At 40.0% G+C, this 21161-nt stretch overlaps 2 protein-coding genes across 2 annotated transcripts in view; both read right to left on the bottom strand.

The window, feature by feature from the left end:
• The window catches only part of LOC108973835 (xaa-Pro aminopeptidase 1), a 114857-nt gene that overhangs the window by 77901 nt on the left and 15795 nt on the right, over nt 1-21161 (bottom strand). The window lies entirely within an intron of this gene.
• On the bottom strand, nt 16527-20335 carry LOC108973836 (RNA-directed DNA polymerase from mobile element jockey-like). The gene has a single exon (XM_018941336.1). It carries the CDS (start codon nt 19524-19526, stop codon nt 18630-18632), a length of 897 nt encoding a protein of 298 aa, XP_018796881.1. The 5' UTR covers nt 19527-20335; the 3' UTR covers nt 16527-18629.

Here is a 21161-nt window from a genome sequence, read left to right on the forward strand (position 1 = left end):
TTCGTCTATCTTGGAACCAGCGTAAACACCACCAACAATGTCACTCGGGAAATCCAACGCAGGATAACTTTTGCTTACTTCGGACTGAGTAGGCAATTGAGAAGCAAATTCCTCTCTCGACCAACAAAAACCAAACTCTATAAGTCACTCATAATTAACGTCCTGCTATATGGTGCAGAGGCTTCGACGATGTCAACAACGGATGAGGCGACGTTGCGAGTTTTCSAGTTTCATTCGATGGAACGATGAGCTGTATGAGATATACGACGACATTGACATAGTTCAGCGAATTAAAAGACAGCGGCTACGCTGGCAAGGTCATGTTGTCCGGATGGACGAAAACACTCCAGCTCTGAAAGTATTCGACGCAGTACCCTCCGGGGGAAGCAGAGGAAGAGGAAGACCTCCACTCCGTTGGAAGGACCAAGTGGAGAAGGACCTGGCGTCACTTGGAATATCTAATTAGCGCCACGTAGCGAAAAGAAGAAACGACTGGCGCGCTGTTGTTAACTCGGCTATAATCGCGTAAGCGGTGACTACGCCAATCAACAAGAGAAAAACAAAAAAATTAACAAACAAATTATATCAAGACAATGATCCCACACACAATTCATGCAGATGGTGTTCTAATAAAATCTTCGTACAGTGCCTAATAAAAAGATTATTGATAAAAGTCAGGAATACAATGCAACATTTTTTTAGTTTTAATGAACATTTCTTTTGCTTGACACATATAAATTAATATTAATTGAAAAATAAATATAATTTATTAGGTAGTTTCATAACTATACATACAAATTTAAAGAATCTCGCTATTTATACTTCAACAAAGTCTTCGTACATTTCACTTTTGCTGGCAATTTGTCTTTCTAAGTAATAATAAGTAACCTTTTTCCCAATGTTCTATAGTTGGGAAGTTACAAGTTCTTTTTATTTTTCCCCAAATAGTACATGCGTTACGATATGTAAGTTGAATTAAGTGCGACAGCTAATTAGAAAAAGTTGTTTAATGAATTAAAATTTCTCAAGGTGTTAATTTGTATTAATAAAATAATATTACTGATTCATAGTAATATAAAATTATTCAAGTTTTTCAATGGGAAAAAGCTGCAGATGTACATCTGTTACATTTTTGACCTTCGTCAGTCTGGAAAGTTGTACGAATTGTGAATCAGATCAAATGCTCAACAAAATTTGCTTACAATGCTCCTAAACATATATACAATTTTAGAACTATTTTCAATGTTGCACGCAAAGAAAAAACCCGAAAAACTGCTACAGAAATAGACCGCAGAATTAAACAATCTCGCGAAGAGACTCAAAAAGAAAAAAATAAAATAAAAACAAAAAGAAGAGTTACACTGACATTCGACATGAAATTAAAGTCGAATGAAATGTTCAAATAATTGCTCGGAGTTTGATGAAATGTGGACTTTACGGCATGGCAGCACGCAGGAATCCACTTCTGACTAAAATTCGTAGAAACAACGCGTAGACTTTTTCAACTCTTATTGGACTAAGATAACAGATCAACGGAGATATGTCGTTTGGGACGATGCAACAAAAATGAATCGCTTAGGTCCTGATGATCGAAGGTATATTCCCCGTCCAATAATTAAAGAATTTGAACTTCGCTATGTTCCACGCAAATTCGGAACCGATGTGAAGTAATAGTAAAAAAGATAACCAACAAAAAACTTACTAAAAGTAAGCAAGTTGGAATATCATTATTTTTTGTTGATAAAATATTTTCGTTTCTAATTAGTTGTCGCACTCAAAACGTTAATTCTACATGTTTTTGATAAAGTCTTCAAAACAAAAACGAATTTTTACTACTAGAGTTTAAATTTAATATAAGTTTCAATAAAATAAGTGAAAATACAGGAAATATACGTGATTAGAATAGAGCAGTAGGCTCACCTGCTGGGTTGATGGTCGGAATAGTCATAAGAAGAGCAACCAAAATGTAGCAACAACAAAAACAAAAGTAAGTAAGTTCGGCATTTTGGACGCTCTTTTGTTGGATGAACGCGTACTCTTCGATGAGTACGCGAAGGATAATGATGATGACTCCTTCTGTAGTGGCCCTCCAACGAAGGCGTACACTGCGGCTGACACGGGAGACTCTCCACAGCATCTTAATCCAATTGAACATATTTACAGTATGCACGAGAAACGTATCAGCACTTATCATAAACTCGCTTCAAAAAAGTTCCTCAAGGGGAGTGCGAAACATCACCTACATAGGGTTGTGCGCTGGGACCCGTCATGTAAAAAACTCCGATGAAAAATAACAACCAACCTCGGATGAGATGAGGGGGCTCCTTTTGATGACGACCATGGCAAACGAAAGAAGGGGTAGGAATTGAGGGCATATACCTCGAATGTCCGGTCCCTTAATTGAGAAAGCGCCACTGCCTAACTGTTGATGTCATCATAGGAATAAAGGCGCCGTCCAAGAAGCGAGATGGACGCACCAAGGAATGAACCGAGTAAGTCCTTGTAGCGTTTACTACAGAGGTCATATAAATGAGCGCAAGTTTGGTGTGGGATTAGTGGTGGGAGAGAGACTACGTAGCCTAGTACTATGTTCCTAGCAGGAACTGCTTGGAGAGGAGTTCATTATGCCCCTTAACTGAGAGCATAAGCGTCTCACTATGTAGGTGTTCGATGGGAGACATCAAGAGGCATCCCGTYGTGGTCCCCAGTGCTGTATTCTCTCAGGTCTGTAGTTTCCTCATCTGCGTGCCACTCCATACAGGCGACCATATGGGAGCTGCATAGTTAAGGACCGGCCGGCCGATTGCYWTGTAAGTTGCCAACAACGTTTCTTTGTCGTTTCCCCATGTGCTGCCGGCTAGCGACTTGAGGATTTTGTTGCGGCTCTGTACTTTGGCGATAAGCGTGGTCGTATGTGGAGAGAAGGAGCGCAGACTGTCGTAGGTGCCACCTAAAATCTTAGGGTTATTGACAGTCGAAATTTTGACGCCGTCGACTGCAATATTAAGTTCCAGTCGATCCAGTGAATATGGTCGCTGTGGATTTGGTAGGGGAAAGTTGGAGGTTCCGTGCAGTGAGAAAACGAGAAAGGTCGGAGGGTAGTTGTTTACCTTCGAACACATGCCATCGATTCCATTGCCCGACGTCAAYATCGTACAGTCATCAGCGTACGAGGTTATGGAACCCCCCTCTGGTGGTTGCGGGAGTTTCGAGATGTAGAAGGTAAACAGTAGCGGGGAGAGGACACCACCCTGCGGAACCCTGTGTTTAATTCTTCTCAGTTTAGATTTTGCGCCTCGAAATAGTACGGATAACTGACGACCGTTCAGATAGTTCATGGTCCACCTCATGAGCCCTGGAGGAAAGTTAGTTTTCTCAATGTCCTGCAGTAGCGTTGTGTGATTGACCGTGTCAAAAATTTTGACAGGTCCAACGCTACGAGGATCGTTCTCTCACAGGGTGGTTTCTGGTTGAAGCCACGAACTATCTGAGCGTTTATGACGCTAAGTGCTGCGGTGGTACTGTGCATTTTGCGGAATCCATGCTGGTGGCTGGYYAGGCTCAGCTGGTGAGTGAAGGTCGGGAGTAACAAGGCTTCAAGTGTCTTCACTACTGGGGAGARGAGAGTTATCGGGCGATAAGATTCCCCTTTGTTGGCGGGTTTCCCAGGTTTCAGTAGTGGGACCACTCTAGTTGCTTTCGCATTAGCATGTTGATTCCATCAGGGCCAATGGATTTGGAAGATTTTGCTTTGTTGATGACACCCTGAACMTCTTCATCGGTGAAAGTAAGTGGCGCGCCGTCGTTTGGCAGTTTGCGCAGCCGTCGGTTAAGTCTACCTCAAGTCAGATTGGGAGCTATGTTGCCTAGTTGAGCTCCAGCTCCGGGGGACCGTGGAGGTCCTCTGTTGGCCACTCAAGGAGGGTGGCGGCGCAGCGCGCGAACTATGTGCAGGTAGCACAGCCGTAGAGGCTAGCGTYGCAGTATTGCGTAGGCAACATGGGGCCACGTAACGCGTGGTCCACTCCCTATGGGTCTTAAGGCCTGAGCAGGGCCTGCTGAATGCCAGTGAATGCATAACGCCAGGAGAAGGCGAACTCGATTCCCCAATCGATGACGATGGGGCAGACGTTCCTTTGTCCGACCATGAAGAAGTTCGAATAGCAATCACCATCTGAAGAACAAGTGAAGGGGGCGGATGGATTACCGGCCRATCTATTCAAGCACGGTGGAGAAGAACTGATAAGGAGCATACATTAGCATCTTTGTAAAATAAGGTCGGACGAAAGCAAGCCCAACGATTGGAATTTAAGTGTGCTATACCCAATCCTCAAAAAAGAAGACCCCACAATCTGCGCCAACTACCGTGGGATAAGCCACCTGATCATTGCATATAAGGTTCTATCGAGCGTGTTGCGTGAAAGATTAAAGAAATAGAGAAGGTACCATCTTCTATAAGAGTGTACAGTTGCTGGCATATGCTGATGATATTGATATCATTGGCCTYAACAMCCGMGCCGTTAGTTCTGCTTTCTCCAGAATGGAAAGGGCAGCGAAGCAAGTGGGTCGGGTAGTGAACGAGGGCAAGACGACGTTTGATTTATTCTTTATAATTCATTTTAAATATATATTTGTTTTTGTTTGAGAAATAATAAACAATAGAATGAAAATATAAGCGTTACTCTCAAAATTAATTTTGAACATTTTTCTTTGTCAAATGTTTTCATATGACACGATTTATGAGACATGCAGTAATAAGTGCATACGAGGTGTGTTCAAAAAGTATTGCGAATTTTGAATTTTCGCGGAATTTCGAAGTTTTTGTGGCGTTCTRTTGGTACTCATGGCTCTCACTTATGCCGACAAGCTCGGCCATTTTGARTATTCATTTAATTGTTGACACCTGCTTTGCTTGCACGAGTTTTGGATCGTCTTCGATTTTTACCTATTCAAAACAATGGAGCAAAGAACCTGTATCAAATTGTGTGTGAAAAGCGAAATTAAGTGCGCGGATGCATTCCGAATGTTGACTGTGGCATACGGAGAAGCTACATTGGACCGAAGCAACGTTTATCGTATTCCCCAGATCTCTCCCCCTGTGACTTTTTCTTGTTCCCTAAACTGAAGAGGCCCATGCAAGGACGACGTTACGCTTCTCTTGACGAGATAAAGACGGCATCGAAGGAGGAGCTGAAGAAGATAAAAAAAAGATTTTTTGACGTGCTTCGAAGATTGGAAAAACCGTTGGCACAAGTGTATAATATCTCATGGGGATTACWTTGAAGGGGATAAAATAGATATTCATGAATAAATAAGTAATTTTTGAAAAAACACAAAATTCGCGATACTTTTTGAACACACCTCGTACACCCGTGCCGCTTTCAATGACTAATAACTTTTTTTCATGCTTAGAGGAAAAAAAGTCACATTTAAATTATTTTTCCATTTAACTAACAAAATAAAGATAACAGCAATAAAGAAATTTAATAGGAATTTATATTTCTAGAAGAAAATTAAAATACTTTAAAAAATATCAGCGAATATGCAAAACAGTTGCTGTACTGCTGTCTCTGCGCAAACAGGAGAGATGACATTCCGTCCATGCACAGCATGATACTGGTGGATGAGGATGCCACTCATCCCGACGCAAGCTGTCAAAACAGACTGCGTTTCCTCAGCGCGAAGTCAGACGTACAAGGACGGGTGCTACCCTCTACGCAGGTTTTCGGAGGGCCTAAAGTAATGGCACCGCGGAAGACGGCAGTAATGAGCACTAATTCGTGACGATCACCAACATGCGCAACTGTTGCCAGACCTTAGGAAAGGGATGCGAAAGCTATTCAATAAAACCAAACTTACTAACAAGGAGATTAGTTCTGCAAAACTGCAAAGCTTTGGGAACTTCGTAAAAACGTCACCTCTACACCGGAAACAGCTGAGCTGCACAGGGCTCTGGCTAGAGGCAAGAGAGCATTAGYAATTAAAATATGTGACGGGACATATACGATCCGTGCAAAAGAGCTGGTTGGGCACTTCCCGGACATAATTCCGGCAGAAATGTGTTCACCGGTTATCGCACACAAGCCATCTCGCTCTGATTGGACTCTATTAAGTGGGCAATGGCCCCGTTCGCGAAATTTAAGTCACCTGGGGAGGACGGCATCAATCTGCGACAGGGGAAGCTTTCTGCCCCACCTTGTTCGGCTGATGGGAAATAGCCTAGCGATCACGTATATTTCGGAACCGTGGCGCACTCCAAGAGTGATCTTCATACCCAAAGTAGGAAACAAAACTACTCCTTAGCGAAATCCTTCAGACCTTACTTACTGACTTACTATGGAAAGGATCATAGATGATGAAATAAAATCAAAGGCGCTGAAAGCTACACCACTATACTGTATCAGCTAACCTCAGAGATCGAAGGCTCATTGGATGTAGGTGAGGTGATGCTCTGCGGTTTCGCAGATATCGAAGATGATTTTGACAACACATCTTTCAAAAGCATGGTCACATTAAACACCGGTGTGAAGATGGATAGAGGCCTTACTGCGCACTAGGATAGCTGAAACAGGAGCATTCAGGGAGTGAGAAATTACTAATATGGTCGAATACCTAGACCTGACCATAATCAAGACTACAAAAGCACTCATGGTGTGCAATCGACTTGCCGAGAAATCCTGGGGCTGCTACACAAAGATTATCAGGTGGGTGTACATCGTGTTCGTAAGACCAATTATGACTTATGGGGCGGTGACCTGATCCTCAAAAGTATCGCAGACTTCGGTAGGACTTCAACTATCGAAGTCGTACCAACAAAACATACACTGCAAGGGGTGTGGGAGAAGGATGGTAATCTCGTATAAGCAAATAAAAGTTATAAGTGGTAATATACCACTGGCCAGAGTTTTCATTTTYTAGAATTATTGCTATGCTATAGTTACCGCTCTCACTTTGACGGAAATCATAGCTACTGTAACTGGTAGTAACTGGTTGACGAGCTGTCCGCGCTGTAGCTTGCTGTAGCGCTGTAGACTGCACAGAAGTGTGCAGACCGAGGATTAAGGCCGTCGGAACCATGTGTTCGAATAGGGTTCACATCGCTTCACTAGCATCTAGCAGCCTACAAGGTGCATTCCAAAGTAAACAGGACTTAAAAAAAAAAAAAAACAGAGCAAAAGGTTTTCCGGTAAACTAGATTCACTTTATTCAAAATAGTCTCTTTTTGCTTCAATTCATCCTTTTGCACGGTCCATAAGCATGTCGAACGAGTGTTTTAGTTCGTTGGGCGGTATGGCCGCCAGGAGGAAAGAGCGGGCAAAAAAGAATATTTTCTGCTGAGATTGTATTTCAAATCTTTTATTTTTGTTGATCAGCTCCTTTTATACAAAATTCTTAGCCTATGTTTTTAAATTAATTATCAGACCAACGCATAACACATAATAMGTGCGTTGGTCTTATCTAACAGTACACTTATATTTTATCAGCAAATGCATTTGTATACATTTGCTAGTGTACATCTATTGCATTTCTATTTGTTTGTGTATATTATTATGTATGTGGGTGTATGTGGGTGTGTGTGTGTGTGTGTGTGTGTGTGTGTGTGTGTGTGTGTGTGTGTGTGTGTGTGTGTGACTAAGGCGCTTGAAGATATATGTGAAGAATACAATAACCACCATAACGGTTGTTTTTCCGTATTGTATTCTTATCACATATTTTTCTTTTATATGCTGCATTTTTGTATGCAGTCAACTGATAGTGGACTATATATTATTGTTCAAGTAATTTAAACACTTTGTGCACAAATGAGCATCCTCCCCCGACCTCAACACACACACCACATCGACTCAAACTTACATCACTAACACGCCACATTCACCACATTACGCTTACAACCCACATTCTACACTACTCACGAGAGCAGCACACACAGACACCTACACACACGTACACCAACCAAAGCAGTCACACCATCCTATTCAGCACCAACGGGGATAAAGAAGGACCGATTGTCAGCTTCATCCTCAGTTCGGTCTACGACATTATCAGCGATCGGTCAAACTTTGGTCAACCCCGTTTTGCTATCCGCCGCCATCCTCGTGTGAAATCCACTGCGTTAAAAAAAAAAGAGTTAATCGCACCGCTAAAACTGTGTAGCTACTAAGATTTTAAATTTTTTCTAAAATAAAACTGTGTTGGTGCAATATTTTCCATTTTTTTTAATAAAAACTGTGTTGGTGCAACCTTTCCATTTTTTAAACAAAACCATCAATTCCATTTTTAAATAAAACCATCAATTCCATTTTTAAATAAAACCATCCGCAACGAAAGGTGAAGTGGAAAAAAAGGGAAGGAAAAGGTGAGTGCACATCATAACACTTTGCTAACATTGAAACCACTCGTGCACTCTGCTACGGGATAGGCRATCATCGCCATAAACTTGTTTCATCAATTGAAACGTTTCGGTGCAAGTTTTACCAATTTTAAAACACAATTTAATGTTGGCTCTTTGTTCGAAGCTCATTTTCGCACCGATAACACAAACATTCTGACACTTAAAACGCAATAACTTCACTTTCAATGTATAAAATTCTCGCTGGATAATCGATAAAGATTCTGACGCATCAATCGTGATATAGATGGCGCCAACAGGGGGGACAGATTATTTACAATTATGACGAGGGCGAGCGTTGCCACATCTTAAACACATAATATGAAGGATTGTTCAACGATAGCGTTTTCTTTGTTTGTATTCCAGCTTCATGTTCAGCTTTCAATCTAAACGCACGTGTATTGATGCGCTCCGTAGAAACTTACTAAAAAAAAAAAAAACAAAAATAAAAAATAAATATATACCAAAAAAGTGCATTAAGTGCAAGCGTTAGCTAATAACGCCGAAAGTGTTAATCAAAACATTAAAAAAATATCAGACTTTTTGTAAACAATTAAAATAATAAAAAAAAAAAAACAAATACATAAGTGCGAAATAAACAATAACAGAAACAAAAAAACCTGAGCGCAGCGCAGTCCAACCAACAAGACCGGATGCATGCCTACTTCAGCTTTGTAGAGTCTGTGAATGCAGCTCCTACCAACAAACAAGGTATCGGTGAGAAGGATGAGTCATCGCAGCAACCAACTGAGCAGCCACATAAGGAGTGCTCACAAAAAACAAAAGCAGACGAGAACGGCAGTCAACAACGGAAAGCAGCAAACGTGATCACACCAACATCTAAGCAGTTACCATGAATGTGCCAATAAAAATAGGCCCGTCTGTACAAACTGCATTGACCGCTACATTAACATAAAAAGGAAATTAAGTCCTTCAAATGCCAAGGTGGTGTACCAATTACGAACAAACCGGAAGTTTTAAATGGCAACAGATTTGTCTTACTAAGCAATGGATCAGACGGCGATGCGATCCATTGCATTCCTGCTAGGATGTTTTCGTAGAAATGACCGCCATTCGCGTACTTGGAGTCAAATCACCACCCATAGCAGACAAAGAGCTCAAGTTGCCGCGAGAAACGCGAGTGACCCTTGCGCAACTTCGTTCTGGATATTGTAGCAGGTTAAACTCCTACTTATCCAGAATAGACCCTGACATACCCAACGKATGKCCTGCATGCAACGAGTCTCCGCATGACACTGACCACCTCTTTGCATACCCAACCAACCCCACCCATCTAACACCCTTTTCCCTTTGGTCCGACCCCGTCCAAGCAGCATGTTTCCACGTTAGAAGACATCGACGACAACACTGATAACCCTCATCATCCCAACGTGGACTGATAACCGTTAAAACAACAACAACGACGATGCGAAGGTTACCACCACACTCGATAATGCCAAGCCACTCCCAATATATTTGCGCGAGCGTAGCAGTAATACTATCGTTGCTGAATTAATTAAAACTAGTAATAACCCCCGATAATCGGGGTTATTTAAAATGAAAAAAGTAAAAAAAAAAATGTTTATAAAAACTCTATTTATTCAAGTACTTCATGGAAAACTATATTCGTAGTGATTTTATTTTGGTCGTAAGTCTTAACTTTGATATCTTGAGAAGATCGTACTCGACTCAATTCGACATTCTTGAGGAAAACACCAACTTTTGCTAGAGTCTGCCCTTGAGATTTGTTTATTGTTATTGCGAATGCTACAATTATTGGAAATTGGCGGAGCTTTAAAATAAAAGGAAGTGTTGATTCGCTTTCGACCTCCAAACAATTACAATGTAGTGCTTTTACTATCAAGCAAGTCCCATTGACCAACCCTTCATATGTATTAAGATTGCGGATTAACATCACAACTGTTCCAACCTTAAGCCTTAACTCATGAGGGGCTACTCCACTGAAATTAAGGGAGTTTAGAAATTCTGTAGGGAAACTGACATGCTCTTGAGGATCTTCATAAACGACAGTATCCACGCTATAATATACCCTTTCTTCACCGGGCAACATATTTACTATTTCGCTATTTATTATCGTACAGTGATCATTTCGTGGACACAAAATTGCCCGATCCTTCAAATGGTTTTGACTAATAACACCAGACTGAGGCTGAAATACCCAATCCACTAAATTTTCATTCTCCTTCTCCAACACGCAAAAGAAAACTGTTATATACGGATTCTTTAGAACGTATATTCGTTGAGAATTTGAGACACCTAAAAAATTCCCAAAGTGAGCACCGTTTCAAACAATTACCAACTATAGCGGCGCGTGAGCTATTGGGCACCACAGGAAGAACTTGCCTGAAATCACCACCTAACAAAATAACCTTTCGACCAAAAGGTATTTCATTTTGGTGAATATCACGTAATAATCGATCTAAGCATAGTAATGCAGTCCCATGAACCATGCTAGCTTCGTCCCATATTATTGCTGTAGAACATTTGATTGCTTAATTAGAGAAACAGAAGATTCAGTGAAAGGTATTGGAAAATTGAATATATTATGTGCCGTTCTTCCGCCAGGAAGCAAAATAGAGGCAATCCCTGTCCAAGCCACGGATATTACCTTCTGTTTGAGGCTACGAATATGGTGAATAATACTCTTATAAAAAAAGTTTTGYCAGAGCCGGAAGGACCATCAACAAAGAATGCCTTTACGACATCGTTGCTACTGGAAATTGCATGGGTTATTTGGTCGAATATAATAATTTGCTCATGATTAAGCTGTTCTTTTAGTGTTTGCGCGTATAATACTTCATCATCTATATTATAATTCTCAATTCCTGTGTCTTCAGTGGTAAGATCATCTGCAGGTAACCCGAAGTCTTTTAAAGATGTGTTATGTGATTGGAAAATGTGACTAATATTTCTCAATGCTAAAAGCTCGCTGGTGTTTTCTGAAAAAATTTTCACAAACACGCAATTTAAATTTTCTCCAGAGCTCTATTGGTGAGGTTGGTTCTCCAAATATGCTAATCATTGCAAACATACGTCTCAGTTGCACAGGCATTTTAAAGACAGATGCTTCTTCAAGTGCAGCGATCCACTCTGTGTCATCCGCTAGCAACTTTCTCTTTACTGCTGATTCCGAATAAGAAGAGAGATGTTCCCTGTTCACGGTTAATATATTTGAATACGACCTGGATCCTTTTAACGAAGTAAGCAATAAACGTAAAGTAAAGAGTTCCCGATTTTTTGGATCGACCGTATACATTCTACCAATTGCATTACTCGGACGTTTTCTTATTTGAATTCAGGAATTTGATAATACAACAAAGTATTCGCAAATGGATCTATCGCATTCAATTTAAAATATGCGGTTAAAGTGGCATTGGCAATCATATCCTCTGTAAATATATTTGTGGAGGTATTTATCGCTTTTTATCGATGAACATATTTCGACATTAATATGGGCACTACATTTTTTGGTCAGATATTTGCTGTATGGGACTATCCATCGGTTGTCTATTTCAATGAAATTTCTATTGGAACGAACAACTATTTTATTTCCATCATTGCGGCGGCGATATTGAGGATAGCTGTTAACGTTTGAAAGCGTATTAGCATGAAAAGTTTTCGGATAGTTTTTGGAGCCAATTCCCGCATCAGTCATGCAGGCCATGAATCATACATTTTGAGACTATTTCATACAACTCAGGCTCTGCCTCCTTATTAGGAGAAAAACTGGTACAGCGTTAGAAGCCCGCAATCTCTCTTCAACAGTAAAGCATGGTGGCGGAGGAGTACTACTATGGGGGTGTATGTCGGCAAGCGGAGTAGGAGGAATCGAGTTTATTGATGGTATAATGAATAAATTTGATTATTTAAATATATTGAAGAGGCAAATGAAACAAAGTGCTGAGAAATTGGAGTTGGTTAATGAGTATCATTTCCAACATGACAATGACCCTAAGCACACCGCCGACGTTGTTCGCCTTTGGCTTCTATACAATGCGCCAAAATTACTTCATACACCCCCACAATCACCAGATCTCAATCCAATTGAGCATCTGTGGGCACTTTTGGAGCGTAGAATCCGCACTCGTACAATCACCAGTAAACAGATGCTCAAAGCAGTTATTTTGGAAGAATGGGCGAAAATATCTTCTGAAGAAACAAGGAAACTCGTTAATTCTATGCCCAACCGACTTTCAGAAGTCTTAAAGCGACGTGGATATCCCACAAGCAATTGAATTTTGTTACTTCGTTTAAATGTTCAGCTTTTAATTTAATGAGCGGAGACTTTTTATGTTCTTAGTTTAATTATTGAAGTAAACTAAGTAAATTTCTTTTCCTTATTCGACACGTAGAATATAATTTAAACTGTTTTTGTATCGCATAAAATGTATATTTGAATAAAGTAAGGTATTTTTGTAATTCGAAACGATTTAGCAGATTTTATTTAACTTAAGAACAGGTTACGGTTGATGAGCGGAGACTTTTTCTACCTAGTGTATATACATACATTACGAATATAAAACAAAGAAGAGTATAGGTACCTTTTCACTTCCGAAATGTTTTGCTTTACAGTGTAAACATATATGTTAGTCAAACCCCCAAGCGAACTATACTCCGGAAGAACTACGGAGTTTAGGGCAGCTTTGAAATAACTTGCCATAGATCCTGCATGACTACGGCTCTAATAAAACAAGTCAATTCATATACATACATACATTAACAATTAAAAATTCCTTCTTATCTATACATTCACCTCTTCTCTTCTAACAGGTCGAAGACCCTTTTTCGTCTAGTTCGCCTTTGGTTTGACATTTTATTTTTAATAATTAATCTGAATCTGCACTGAAATTCGATGTAGTATGTATATTTTCGCCGGTAATAGCCGCCTTGACTCTTGGAAGAAAACTGAACTGACTCAAAGCTTACCTAMCGCAATAACACTTCTAATCAAAATAACGCCGACAACAATATTTCTGTTAGATTTTACACTTGCGTCTTCGCCCATATATACATATGTGTGAATATAAAACAAAGTAGAGTGCGCATGTCAAAGCGCAGTGCCATAGATAACTTGATCAGAATCTCTTTTTATGCTCTCTCGCTTGTCAGCTGCCAGGGCACCCTGATCTGTTTTCTGAGTTGGCAACAAAACACAATCAAGGTGCCGTGTTTATAAAATTAATTAATKATTTTGCATTTTAGCATTTATATATGTAAGCATTATCGAAGTGTTTAATTTAGTGTTTTGTGAAATTTATTAAATACTCTAGCTACTATTTTTCAGCAGTGGCATCATTGGCAAATGTTATAAAAAATGCGAGTTTTGACAGCTCTCTCTCGAACCAAAGAGTCTCGTATCTATTGCAGTGTTCCTTAGCTCGTACATACATATACGTACGAATATACAACATAGAAGAGAGCGCATGTCAAATCGTAGATAGCGCCTTAGCGCATGCATATGTATGTATGTACCATATGTATGTACAATTCATACAACTACGCAGTGCACATGCCAAAGCAAACATTTGTAATTTGTAATATTCGTCATTCTCTTATTGTCATTTTACTACCGACCAGACAACATTGTTGTTGTTAGATTTCGCAATTGCTTATGTAACGAAAGCAAATGACAGAAATATTTGTAATTATTCGTTCTCTTACATATATGCTCTTTTCTGTAGAAGCGCTGCTTATATTAGCTTAATGTAAAAATTGCAGAGCTTTAAACGCAAATATCTCAAAAGTGGTTTATTGAATTTAAAATCTGTAAAATTTGTGCAAAGTTTCAGATCGCAAACTTTAATTTGATGTATTACTTGTCTCTGTACGTTTTGTAGATCTCTGGAAATAAACGCCTTGTCTTAGAATAATATATAGATTGTAGGTACTCACAATTTTCACATAGCGCCTTTGAAAAAAGGCAATATAGATAAACAAAATTCAGTCCTACACTGAAAAGAGTTTAATGGATATAGTTAAATTTTTTTCAAATAAAAACAAGAACTATTATTCGTATAAGAGCTCTAAGGGCCTTTTTGCTGTAATCAAGGGTATAGAGTCCGCGGTAGACTCTAGTGGAGTCAAAGAAGCATTGGAAGAATTCGGTTTTGGAATTAAAACAGTTGTAAATATATTTAGTAGAAAGACACATTAAAGAAACAGTCCGGTACAATGTACTAACTGCCAAGAATATGGGTATACCAAATCATATTGCACTCTAAGCAGAGTTTGTGTGTTATGTGGTCATTTACATCCCACTTCTAAATACATAAACCAAATGTTACAAACACCCCTAAATGAAATTATAGCAACCTCAGAAAAAAGTTAAAATCCTATTACTTCTAGCAATAATAATATGCAAGGAAGCTATGCAAATGTGGTGAAAGGCAGCTGCCAAAAAATTATCCAAATGGAGGTATTGAAACTATGATTATAAATCTTATGCAGTGTATGATACAATTTATGTCTAGCATGCAAAATATGATCCAAGATTTAATAAAATCACAAAATCAGATGCTGTAAAATTTATTAAGTAAAAAATGAGCTTACTGAATATCTGTATATGGAATGCTAACGTTATTAACCAACACAAATTTTCTGTCCGAGAAGAATAAACATATGTAGATGTAATGCTTATTTCAGAAACTCATCTAACAAATAAAAATAATTTCAATACACCGGGATTTAGGCTATATGTTACAAATCATCCGGATGGAAAAGCGCATGGTGGCACGACAATGTTGATTAGAACATAAACCAAGTGGTTTAGTGGTTTAAACCACTACGTTCTAGAATCTCATGCTACACCACAGTTACAAGCTACAACATCACTAAAAAATCGAGGTTGTGACTTTAACCTTACGGCCATATACTGTCCACCTCGAATAAATCGAATTTAAAGACCTTTTTGGAACACTAGGTCAAAGATTTCCTGCAAGTAGAGATTACAACGCAAAACACACGTACTGGGTCTCACGTCTTATTAACCCGAAAGGACAGCTGTATCAAACCGTTATAAATAGTCACAATAACATAACCGCTGATACATGTACTGATCTATCTTCTGATCACTCTCCTATAATAATAAAGTTATGTGAACATTCGTTAATCCAACTTCTTATAAAACGAATTGGCTAATATATATATAATAAATATAAAATAAAATACGTCAGTAGCCACATTAATATTGAGTACAAAATAAATACAGAAAGAGATATTGACGAAAGCATAAGAGAAGTCAATGATATAATAATAAGCGCAGCTGTCTTAGCAACAGCAAACAAAAGCTATAAGCCGCTTGGTGTAGAAAAATCTCTAATAGAGAAATAGAAATGCTTGTAAATGAAAAAAGGCGGGTAAGACATGAATGGCAGATAAATCGTTCCCCTTCCACTCAGCTTCAATTAAAATCTGCTGTACGTTAATTTAAAAAAGCGTTTAAACGTGAGGAAGAATTGAACACCGAAATGTATATAAAGAAGCTGTGTCCAAATTCAAACAAGCAAAATTCCCTTTGGAAAGCCCGAAAGTCCATGAAGCCACCAACTGACTCCAACATGCCTACACGAGACTTGGGTGGAAATTGGGCTCGAAGTGACGAGGAAAAGGCTAATTGCTTTGCAAATCACCTAGAAAAGGTATGTCAACCCAATTTGCCAAAGATGAACTTTAAGCTGTCAATCTTACCCAACACAGCTAAAGAGTCGCTCGAGTCTCCTAAGACTTCACCTTCTGAAATTATTGGTATCATCAAAGAACTTAGCCCAAAAAAGTTGCCGGAACATGATAATATTTCCCCAAAAATGCTAATTGAGTTCCCAATTATTGCTTTAGAGGTGCTCAATTTGCTCTTCAATGCAATTCTTAGCTTCGGCTATTATCCAATTTCATGGAAAAAGTCACAGATTATCTTGATAGATAAACCTCGGAAAGACTTAACACAGCCGTCTTCATACATACCAATCAGTCTTCTACCCTGTCTTTCAAAAGTATTACTATCAAAGATGTGTCCTTCCCTCCATGAAGATAATACAATACCAATGCATCAATTCGGTTTTCGTGCGAAACATGGCACAATTAAATAGACAAGTAAATAGAATTTATTTTTATTTATTTATTTATACAAAGCTTACATAATAATTAATTATTATCTAAACTAAAGCAAACGCAGCGCTAGCAGCAGAGGCTTTCGGCTGGCTGGTTGAGTCAGATACGACGGAGTAGGTCTGTGCCCTTTAGAAATTTGTAAATTTTGCTAATATTTTCTTCTGTGGCGTCCATTAACAATAGTTCTGGGCAGGATACCAGTAGGTGTTGCACGCTGACTGTTGCTTGACAGAAGGGGCAGGTGTTGGATCTAATGCCCTATAATAAGTGCGCGTTGGTAATTATGGTGTGCCCAATTCGGAGGCGTGTGTAGAGGGTGATGTGGCTGGTAGGTATCGATGTTGTGTATACAGGTTTTGTTCGGTTTGGGTTAATGTCCGAATAATGGTGATTATAATCCGCCCATTCACGTAATAACTTTGTTTGCCTCTGACTATGAATTAGTCGGTATATGCCGCTAGGTAGGATGACTTCGGATGTGATTGTTGGTGTGACGGAAATATCTTTGGCGATGGTATCTGCAAGTGTGTTCACATGATTTTGATCTTGCCCGGAAAGGAAATAAGTGTGTTTTTTATATTTTTGATGATACTGCCTGATTTGTTGTGGTTTTGTATAGCTTGGAAACATGACATACTATCGGTGCATATTATATGTTTACCCTTGGTTTTGGCAGAGTATTGAACAGCGTGGAATATAGCGGTTGCTTCGGCGGTGAAAATAGAGCAGAATGARAAAAGGAGGCCGTACGCGACAACTACTTGATTTTCCGTTACCACAGCATAGGAGGTGTGTGAGGCCTTCGATCCATCCGTGAAAATCAATTGCCAGCCGTTGGATATATAATGTGCGATTGTTTCGGAAAACTTGGCTATATAAACGGTGTTTGGTGTGCTATCTTTCCGCAAGGAGGCTAGGTCATTAATGAAGGATGTTTTGCTTTCCGCCCAGGGGGGGTGATGAGTGTACCGCGGAATGTGCTGCTTGATCGGCAGTTCAATATGATTTGCGAGGGTTGTTTAGAAGTGGACACCCGTGAGGCGGCAGATTGGAAGTCTTTGCGGACAAGAGGATTGGGGCTTAGAGTGAGCCTTGAATAGAGCCTGAATATTTTGTCTTCCATGTTGTCGTGAAGAGCCGGCAAACCCGATTCGACCAGGATATTTTTTATGGGTGACGTTGGAAATGCGCGTATGAATCTTCGCACTGCGGCGTGGTAGGGAGCAGCGATCATCTTTAAGTTTTGTTTAGCGTGTAATCCATAGATTTCWRTGCCGTAGTTGATGGTTGATAAGATGAGGGCGTTTGTCAACCAATCAACGGAGCCGAACTAATCAGCGAGCGTTTGCTTGATAAGTACTTAATAATGTTTAACTTTACATAGAGTCTTTCCTTAACGTATTTACGGTGCTGTTGAAAGGAATATTTGGGATCGAATACAATACCGAGAAACTTAAGATTATCTGTACATACAATATTTACACGATTGAAGGTAAATGAAGGAGAATTGCAGGATCGTTTTTTGCATATATGGAGCATTTTGGTTTTAATGGGACAAATTGAGGAGAGGGACCATGTGGATAATAGGCGTAGGATTTTGGAAAAGGTCCTCATGACATCTATTTGATCATTAGATTTGAAAAACAACAAAACGTCGTCTGCGTATGTTTGGTGTTCGATGTTTGGGAACTTGTTAAAGATGTCGCTAATTTCATTGAAGGCTATAATGAACAAGATGACTGATAAGGGGGAGCCCTGCGAGGTGCCATTATCGAGTGGAAAAATGGAAGAGCGGGTGTTGGATATAAGTACACTTAATTTTCGGTTTGAGAGAGATGATTTTATAACATTGTACATTTTGGGGCCGATCTTCCATTTGTCGAGATGTCTTAGTACTACCGCAGTTCCAATCCGATCAAATGCTTTTTGAAAGTCGAGGGAAAGGAGGGAAACATGGTTTTTGCTGGAGAGCGCGTTTGAGATAAAATGATCAAGGTGTAGTAGGGCATCTGTGGTGCCTTGTCCCTTCTTGAAGGCTACTTGGTTGTGCTAGATAAGTTGGCTTGAGTGGGCGTACCAGGTTAGTCTGGTAGCAATTATCTTCTCCATTAGTTTACCTAGGCAGGGAAGAAGGGAAATTGGTCGATAGCTGTTCACTACGCAAGGGGGATTTGCCAGATTTTAAGAGGGGTATTATAGTGCTGGTTTTCCACGCGTGTGGGTAGAGGCCTGTGTTGAGGATATTGTTGTAATACTTGATGAGACGGTGAAGGAGTAATCTGGGGAGATGCTTAATTATGGGATAGGATATTTTGTCGATGCCGGGTGTCTGGCCTTTTACTGCGGTCAGGGCGAGTTGAAGTTCGAAAAGAGATATGTCGGCTTCTAAAAGTTTGGCTGAATGAGAGAGAGTGGTTAGTGTGATACGATGTTGGAGGATTTGTGAGCGTTTAGAGGCGATAAATTCGGGGGGGAAGGTTTGGTCAGAAGAGGCGTTAGAGAAGTGACTGACGAATTCTTGAGCTATATCCTGGGGATATAGAAGATTGCCATGAGAGGTGTTAAGGGAATAGATTTGGGGATTAGAGGGTAAACCGGTGAGTGTTTTTATGTCAGCCCAGATTTTTTTAGGGTCGGATGACGCACTGATGCTGCTAGTAAATTTTTGAAAACAGTCGAGCTTAGCATCTTTGATTTTCCGGCGAAATTGCGCGTTTAGCTTTTTGAATTGAATGAGAGTTGTGGTGGACCGGTTGCGTTTGAAGTTGTRCCACGCTTGTTGTTTGGCTTGCCTAAGGGACGCAATTTCGTTGTTCCACCATAGGGGCGCTGGCTTTACTGGTTTGGTTGAGGACAGAGGGATGGAGACGTTGGATGCACAGCGGATTGCTTTATGGATATTGGAGATTTCTTGGTTGATGTTGGAAGATGTTGGGAAGGATTTGGAATAGAAGTCGCATGCGCTTTCGAATTTGTTCCAATCTGCTCTATCTGTTTTAAATTTGATCATGGGAGAGAAGGGAATGGTGGGTCGGGATGTGCGAATTTTGATGAGGATCGGGAAGTGATCGCTGCTGTGAAGGTCATCTATAACGTCCCATGATGAGTTGTTGGAAAGGGAGGGAGAGGAAAGCGTAAGGTCAATATGAGTAAAGGTTGAGTGGGTTGAGAAGTGGGTGGGGGAGCCGTCGTTTAGTACGATGCAGTTGGAGGAGAGGATGGCAGTTTCTATAGAATGTCCTCTCTGATTATAGGAGGCAGATCCCCAGAGCGGACTCCAAGCGTTAAAGTCGCCTGCAAGGATAAAGGGTTGGGGAGGGGAGGGGAAAAGATTGTAAAAGTCAGCTGTAGTTATTGATTGACTTAGCGGGGAATAAGCGCAAGTTATTGTGATTCTGATGGGGGTTTGAAGTTCTATGGATAGTGAGGATATATTAGATTGGGTAGGAAGGGGGTGGTGGGGAAGGTTTCTCTTAACCAGAATGGTGATTCCTTGTTTCTTTGAGATTATGTGAGGTAGGTTGTGGAAGTGCCCTACGTAGGATTTGGGGGTGGGGCAGAGGAATTGTGGGCAAGGTCAGTTTCGTTTAGAAGTATATTGGAGGGTTTATACATCTTTATTAGGATTTCAAGTTCAATGAAGTTATTGTGATACCCGTTTATGTTCCACTGTAATAATGGTTTGTTATATAATATGTGTGTTTGTATATGAATTAAAGGGTTAGTATAAGAATATTTATATTTATGACTTATCTATGTTGGTTGACTTGTGTGACGGTAATGTTGTTTTATATGTATTTGGTGTTATGAGGACGTTAAGRTTGGGGAATTTTGCGTGTAATTGGCTGAAARGWGACATCTCGGTATCACTGGTAATTGGGCTGGGGTATGTAGGGGTGGGTGGGCTGGAATTTTTTTCTGCATTTCTACTTGTAGTCGCTATTTCTGGTGTGCTGACCTTATTTGCTGTTTCTTGTCTTACTGGGGATGTTGTTGTGCTGGTTTTCTGCTGAGGTTTGGATGTGGTTGAAGTTGTTTGTGTGATTGATTTAGTATGACATGTTTTCTTGGATTCTCCGTTATTTGCTTGTGGGTTATTGTTTGTAGTTTCTACATGGGGTTTGTTTGCTGGAGTTTTTTGCAAGTCGTGTGCTGTGTTTACAGTTGTTGGTTCGGTAATTATACTGTTGGTGTTTTTTACAATTTGTGCGAAGGACGGCGCCCTTGTWTTTTTTAGAGGAGCTTGGATTTGATGTGTGTTGGGGTCGCTGTTGAAGATTTTCCATGTATCTCTAATTGTGCATCGGCGCTCTATTTTTATTTTATTTACTGACTTGTGTTTAAGGAAAGTGGGACAGCCAGGGTCGTTGGATGGATGGATTTGAATTTGGCAGTTTATGCAGAACCTTCTTGGGCATGGATTATGTGGCGGAGAGGTTGCACACTGGCTACATAGCTCAATATTTCGACATCTATTTTTGGTGTGACCGAGTCTTTGACAGGTTTTGCACCGCATTGGATTTGGGATAAATTCTTGCACACGAACCCTTTCCCATCCTAATTTAATAATTTCAGGTCTACGGATTAGGTCGAATGTCACAATTGCAGCACCGGTAGAGATTAGTGCGTCACCATCTTTTCGCAT

This window comes from Bactrocera latifrons, unplaced genomic scaffold (assembly GCF_001853355.1).
Source record: "Bactrocera latifrons isolate USDA-ARS-PBARC rearing strain unplaced genomic scaffold, ASM185335v1 scaffold_501, whole genome shotgun sequence".
Lineage (NCBI taxonomy): Eukaryota > Metazoa > Arthropoda > Insecta > Diptera > Tephritidae > Bactrocera > Bactrocera latifrons.